Source organism: Ailuropoda melanoleuca, chromosome 1, assembly GCF_002007445.2.
Source record: "Ailuropoda melanoleuca isolate Jingjing chromosome 1, ASM200744v2, whole genome shotgun sequence".
Lineage (NCBI taxonomy): Eukaryota > Metazoa > Chordata > Mammalia > Carnivora > Ursidae > Ailuropoda > Ailuropoda melanoleuca.
This window is the reverse complement of record NC_048218.1, coordinates 84,077,890-84,084,918: the sequence shown is the minus strand read 5'-3', so window position 1 is coordinate 84,084,918 and position 7,029 is coordinate 84,077,890. Positions and strand designations below refer to the sequence as shown.

Below are 7,029 nucleotides of genomic sequence, written 5' to 3'. Positions count from 1 at the left end.
AAATTTGAAAAACACTCGTCAACAATATATCAATTTCTTAAGTCTCACTTCTAAAGTAATTACACACACACACACACCTGTACTCCAAGCCCAGAAAGCCAATCATACAACAGAAGAGTAGTGGAGCGGTCAAAAGGTTTTCCTTTATTGGGGCTGCTGCTGTAAGCAGAAATCCCTTTGGTCTGGCAGCCCTAACCCCATCTCATCCCAGTTCACCCCACCTCCTTTTAAAATGTCCCTAACTAAGGTGGAAGGCAGAGGTTTGGAGACTTTGCGGGAAGAGACGGGAGGCAAACACACGGTGGAGTGGAGTGTCGGAAAACCAATCCGGTAGCATTCCCTAGCCTCAACAAGCCCCGCCTTCTGCCCTTAAGAAAAATGGAGGTCGGCGTGGCTGAACTTCCGGCCACGGAGCCAAACAAAATCGGGGCGGAGAAGAAACCGGAAGTGGCCGCCCTTTTGGCACCCCTCCCACCTCCTCTCCGCTTCCCAGTCTCTTCTGGGAGTATGAGGAGGCCTGGGGGCTAAGGCTGGTCTGCGGTTGCCGGGTGACAAGTCGGAGCCGGGACAGTGTGAGTGAGTGCTCGCTGCCTCGGCCGCCGGCCCGTTCAGTTCGCTCGGGGTGACCTTCGTGCGGCCAGGGACAAGGGGCGGGGAGTCGTGCGCCGGAGCTCTGTGACGAGGCACCGCCGCGGGTCTGCGGGAAAGGAGCTAGCGAGCGGGGCCCTCGGCCGGGTCGGCCCGCGGAAGCCGCGAGGCCGGAGCCTGGAGCCCGGGGGCTGGGGAGCCCGGTGTGGGGCTGGCGCTCGCGGGGCGGTGGTGAGGTCCGGTCCCCAGCTCTGCGGGCGGGGCTCCAGCGCCCGGTGTGGAAAGCCTTTCCCCAAGGTAGGTGTTCACACCCGGTTGAACCGGGTCGTTGCCCTCGCCCCGCTTTTCCCACGCAGCTCCTTCAGTAAGTCATTTCCTGACCCTCTGGAAGGCTCGGCCTTTTTAATGGCCACTCTGCTCCCTTCCACACGCATACATACCGGGAGTAGACTGGAGTGTAATCGTTTTCGTTTGGTGTCTTTTTCATGAGAAGTTGACAGAAACTTGTTTTAACTTACATTCTTTGAAGTTCTCGGTACTTTAGCTGGAAACGTTAATGCTCGCTTTAAGCGTTGCCTGCTTTTTTGTTGTGACGAGAACTAATTTTTTTAAAACGTCGGAATTACATTATGGTATTGGAATTTTGTTTCTTTACTCTGGGTATCCATCTCCGTCCCCTAGAGCTCCAGGTTGAGAAACTTCTTGTTTGAGAACTTGCTCCATCTCACTAACCCTGTTCTTAAGAGTCACGTGCAGTCACAATTTGCCAATTTCATCTTCACCAAAGGGATATAAAATAGAAATTGCAACCAAGATTTTGTCCAATAGAGTTAATTATTTTAATGGACTACCACTGAAAAGTAGTCTTTAATTACTTGCCTAAAGCACTTCTCAAAAAACATTTATCCATAATGAAGCATCAAACTTTACATCGGAATCTGGGGATGTACTGTATGGTGATTAACATAATATAATAAAATAAAATTTAAAAAAAATTATCCAAAAGTATTTTGGCAGTTTAGGTTATTTCACTGGGGAGTTAATGTGGTAGGAAGATGTCATTAATTTGCATGTCTTTATCATGTAGTTTAACTTGTGCTTTTATTTTTTCTTTTTAAAGATTTATTTATTTTAGAGAGAGAGAGAGGGAGAGAGTGGGGGAGGGGGGAAAAGGCAGGGAGAGAGAGAAACTTAAGCAGCCCTCCTCCCCCAGCTTGGAGCTTGACTTGGGCCTGGATCTCAGGACCCTGAGGTCACAACCTGAGCAGAAACCAAGAGTCGGATGCCCAACCAACTGCGCCACCCAGGCGCCCCTAATTTGTGCTTTTCTAACTTTAATTTTCTTTCCCCAGTAACATAATGGCAGAAACTACTTCTCCACTGAAGCACTTTGTGCTGGCTAAGAGGGCAATTACTGCAATCTTTGACCAATTACTGGAGTTTGTTACTGAAGGATCCCATTTTGTTGAAGGTTAGTTTCTCTAAGTTTTTAAAATAATATGGTTGAAAGTATATACAGGTGCTTAATCCTTTCACCCTTAGTTACTGAACACATACATAAGGCATTGCTGTATAGTCTAGGAGAGATGCCATAACAAATAAAACCCATTTCTGCTCTCAAAGGAAGAAGATTAAGTGATATTAATAATCTAAGATATAAGTGGTTGCTTTTATGATACCACTAAGCACTGTATTATAGTAATAATGCATTTAATCTTCATATCAATGCTGAGACAGATTTAAATGGCAATTATTTTATTATTATTTTTAAGGATTTTATTTGTCAGAGGGCACAAGCAGGGGGAACGGCAGGCAGAGGGAGAAGCAGGCTCCTCACTGAGCAGAGAGCCAGCCCATTGTGGAACTCAATCCCAGGACCCTGGGATCATGACCTGAGCTGAAGGCAGTTACTTAACCGACTGAACCACCCAGGCGTCCCTAATTGCAGTTATTTTAAAGATGAAGAAACCAAGGCACGGAAACTTTAAGCAACTTACCCAAGATCACCTAGTTAGTAAATGCCCAGACTAAAAATCAGGCAGCCCACATTTAAGCCATTATACTTATCTCTTCCCCAAGTCAGCTGTCAGTCTAGATCTCAGACTTATCTAATCTTCTCAGATGAGGGCTGGAATGTGGTGGGGGAAAGGGTAAAAGATGTTTTCTTAGAGTGTAACTGTTCAAACAAGGTTGGTGAGGAGTGTCTTACTGGGGAATACTGCTTCAGAGGTAACTGTTGAAAGCTTTTCTGGTACTTAAGATTACATGATTGTAAAGGGTATAATGAAAAGGGAGGGATTCTATATATTTCTTCAGAGACAGTGGGGAAACATTTGGTAGGTTGGTTGAGTCAGACTTTTTTACTTGTCCTTCCTAATGCTCCCTCACCAGATTTTTAGCTTGAGGATAGCCCCTGTAATTTTTAATAATTTTGATATTTTGGGGACGGGATTCTTACGACGTGTTGCAACAAGGCATTCACCTTTTACCAAATACTCAGATTCTGTGGCATTTTTACTTTTCAAATGGCCATGTTAATATAGAGCAAAGCCAAAATATGGAAAATATGTGCATATCTTAGGTATTCCATTGTATAATTAATCTGATATTCATTTTTATCACTTTTTCTAACACCATTTCAATTTTGTAGCAACATACAGGAATCCAGAACTTGATCAAATAGCTACTGAGGATGATCTGATAGAAATACAGGGTTATAGAAACAAGCTTTCCGTCATTGGTGAGGTGCTGTCTCGGAGACAAATGAAAGTGGCATTTTTTGGCAGGTAATCCTTTATTGTTTCTCTCAAGGGTAGTTTCCAAATATCAGCCTTTCTAAGTCATATCCCCGACTTTGTTTCTGATGTTTCAGCAAGTGGTATTTCTCCCCCTTTGCCCCACAAAGAGTTTCTCCCTTTGCTAAATGCTAAAGCTGTTAGCATGAGAAAGCATTTGTTCATTTTAGCTCTTGGTATAAAGTGAAGCTTTCTAAAGATCAGTCGTATTTTTACTTTTTAAGGATGCTGATCTCTAAGAATTAGCTTCTCAGCCAGTCCAAAGAATAGACATAAAGATAAATGATATGCATAACTTGTGTGTTTTTAAGTTTCTCTTAATAATCGGGTGTGCCTTCCAAAAAGGATTCTCAGCCCCATGATTCCTAGGGGTAGAGTAGGAAATGCCATTTGTCAACATAACTATCTGGAGTGATAGAGCTCATGTTCATTTAAGAATCATTTGTTAACTTCCTGTGTACTGTGCACCCTGTTAGGCACTAGGGATGCAAAGACAAATGAGTAGGCCCATATCATGTGCTGTGTATCAACAGAAACGTTTGTTCACTCACGAAACTAAGTTTTAAGCCCATCTTAAGGCTTTTTTAGCACTTGTGATTTCCTATACTTAGAATTCCCTTAGCCTTGTTTCATCTATGCCTGGCTCTTTCTCACTGTTCAGATCCCATCCTAAATGTCACAACCTGAGAAACCTTCCCTGACTGCTCTAAAGTATTCCTTCTCAGTTATTCTCTTCTAAAGTGCCCTGTTTATGCCCTTTAAACCTTTTCCACAAAGCTGTGCTGTTTGTTTTGTTTTGTTTTTTTGTCTGCTTCTCCTGCTTGACCTTACTCTCAGGGCCTTGCAGAGTCTAGTATGAAGTAGGTCCATAAATAGGCCTTAACTCAGATTAGGGTGGAGCGGGAATGGGAAGGAAGAGGCCTCCTGGTGAGGTGATGACTCCGTTGTCCTATTTGAGAAGGAGAAATAGGTAATAGCTTTGGATGTGAAAAAGATCCAGCCCTGATTTAAGGAGATGGGGACTCTAGACTACAGCTTGTGATGGGAAGGATTTGGGGCTGTGATTTCAGATTGTCACAAGAAGCAAGAAAGATTAAAAAAAGGCAAGGATAACTTTATAGGAAAAGTGGGGCTTGTGTTCCTCTATTTTTCTAATATGTACATTCCTAACATTTGTGTAAATCAGGTTGGCAACTTTTTTGTAAAAAATGCAACCTGATGAAATTTCAACAAAGTTTGAATTCTAAAAAAGGTTGGCCTTAGAGCCAGTGAAAGAATAAAGTTTTTACTGTTTTATTTTCTTGATTTTTTTATATTCATTCTTCAGGACAAGCAGTGGGAAGAGCTCTGTTATCAATGCAATGTTGTGGGATAAAGTCCTCCCTAGTGGTATTGGCCATACAACTAATTGCTTCCTGAGTGTTGAGGGAACTGACGGAGGTAAAGCCTATCTTATGACTGAAGGATCAGATGAAAAAAGGAGTGTGAAGGTAAAATATTTGGCTATTAGCAACATAATGTACCTGAAATAATGTCCTTAACTTGTTCTTTTTTAAAAAATTTTTGTAAGATGTCTACATTGCTACAGATAGAAGAACCATTACTGTTTCTGTTTGTAGCTTTAAAGCCATCACTAATATTTGAATTCTCTAAAACTTTTTTGCTTCGGAGCTAAATTATTAGAAGAATATACTTTAAAGCATACCTTATTAGAAGAATAAAACTTGTCCTTAAAGTAAATTAAAGTTAAAAGTTTATTACATTTTAAAAATAATGTTCCCAGTGGAAATAACACTATTGAAGTGTATTGTTGCTATTTAATCTCAAATTGAATTTCATCTTTTGAAAGAAAACTTTGTTTAAAAATTGGGCTCTGGAATGTTTTTGAGGCATGTCTGTGCCTTTAGAAACTATTTTATCTCTGGAGTATTTAGTGAGCACATTCATGAATAAATGTAATAGTTTTATCAGATAAGGGCCAATGGCAATTCCCTAGCTTTCATAAATTTCTTAAGGAACCCAGTGCCACTAGGTTCCTTCAGCCAAAAGAAGGGAAAAAAGTGTTTCTCAGTATCATCACTTTCTCAAGTCTTTGTTTTCCCCCACTTTCTCTTACATCTTAAGATCTCCTCCACAAATGCAAAAGTTTAGTGCTTAAAGATCCATGCCATATTAATTTTTGCAAAACTGAGTTGAATTCACTGGTCTAGTTACTGTTCTGTGAGTTTGCTGTTTGATTTAGCTCAGATAACTCAGTCTGTGTAATACCCTTTAGATTAGTTACAACGAATAAAGGAGTTGATGTTTATGAAAATATTTTCAAACTTTTAACCCATACAAATGAAGGAATCACTTCTTAATCAGAATTTTTACCAAATCAGAATTCAAACTACTCCTGGCTTTAGATCCTAAAAGTAAAATGTACTATGCTATTTTAAAGTAATCATCTCCTTTTTCCTTGGCCTGTGCTCTCTACTTCCTTCGTGCTCTTTCGCTCCTCTCCCTTACTCCAGAATTTAAATTTGTTTACCTCACGTTGTGGCCTGCTTTAAGGTATAGACTTTGAGTCTTGTGCTGTAATAGTTTACGTAGTAAAAGAAATGCAATATTAACAGCTAATACTTCATTGTACACTAAGTACCAGGCAGTATTCTAAGTACCTGCGGTAACTCAAACCTTACAACTCTGTGAGATGGGTGCTTTTATTATCTTAATTTTATAGACCAGGCATCAAGATTTTAGTACAGGGGCACCTGGGTGGCACAGCGGTTAAGCGTCTGCCTTCGGCTCAGGGCGTGATCCCGGCGTTATGGGATCGAGCCCCACATCAGGCTCTTCTGCTATGAGCCTGCTTCTTCCTCTCCCACTCCCCCTGCTTGTGTTCTCTCCCTCTCTCTGGCTGTCTCTATCTCTGTCAAATAAATAAAATCTTAAAAAAAAAAAAAAAAAGATTTGGTACAAGTTTATAATTCTACCAAAAAGTTTATGAAAGCAAGCAAAAATAAAACCTGGCTAACATTGTCACTATGGAGATTCACCTCAACCCTGATCAGGACTGTTGTGCCCATTTGAAAATAGATGTTTCCCTTTAAAAATTAATACCTCTGCAGTTCGTCTGTGTGTGTGCTGGTGTCTTTTCCTTGAATATTTTTATATTAGGCCCTTTGTATTTATTGTATATTTAACACATACATGAACGGTATTAAAATAACACATTAATAAATTAGCATATGTCAGAAATCACCTTAAGAAATAGAAATATTTTAGTGAATTCAAGTGGAAAGAGAAGGCATAGTCATTGATGTCAAGCAGGCTTATGTGAGTAAATAACTGCTGAGAAAAATCCTTTATTAAAAGATTATGTATTGAGCTTCTCTTGTATTGTTTCGGTCTTATTACTCTGGTGTTTTTAAACCTATTTTAATAATGTTTCTTCTGTTTTCACCCCTTACTACTGAGCAGTACATTTTAGAAGAGACAGGAAATACAAATGGGCAAAAAGAAACTAAAAGACACTCATGCTTCTTAAAGCCAGTGGAAACTCTTCCCTGTGGTATAGAGTTAAATGTGTGTTCCTCTGTATTTTGTAAACAAAATGGTTTCATGTGTGCTATTTTGACTTGCCTTTTTTCTCTTAATATATTGT

The 7,029-nt window shown here is 40.4% G+C and overlaps 1 protein-coding gene across 3 annotated transcripts in view; it reads left to right on the top strand.

Moving 5' to 3' along the window:
• The first annotated feature begins 421 nt into the window (after positions 1-421).
• Positions 422-7,029, top strand: part of MFN1 (mitofusin 1) — a 31,335-nt gene continuing 24,727 nt past the window's right edge. The window contains exons 1-4 of one of the 3 annotated variants that reach the window (XM_002912447.4): positions 422-572; positions 1,941-2,059; positions 3,239-3,374; positions 4,711-4,873. In XM_002912447.4, the coding sequence (XP_002912493.2) occupies positions 1,948-2,059; positions 3,239-3,374; positions 4,711-4,873 (411 nt within the window). In that variant the 5' untranslated portion in view covers positions 422-572; positions 1,941-1,947. Of the gene's footprint in view, positions 886-1,940; positions 2,060-3,238; positions 3,375-4,710; positions 4,874-7,029 lie in introns of all 3 variants that reach the window. The other 2 variants (XM_019794136.2, XM_011218499.3) reach the window with 2 other exon arrangements.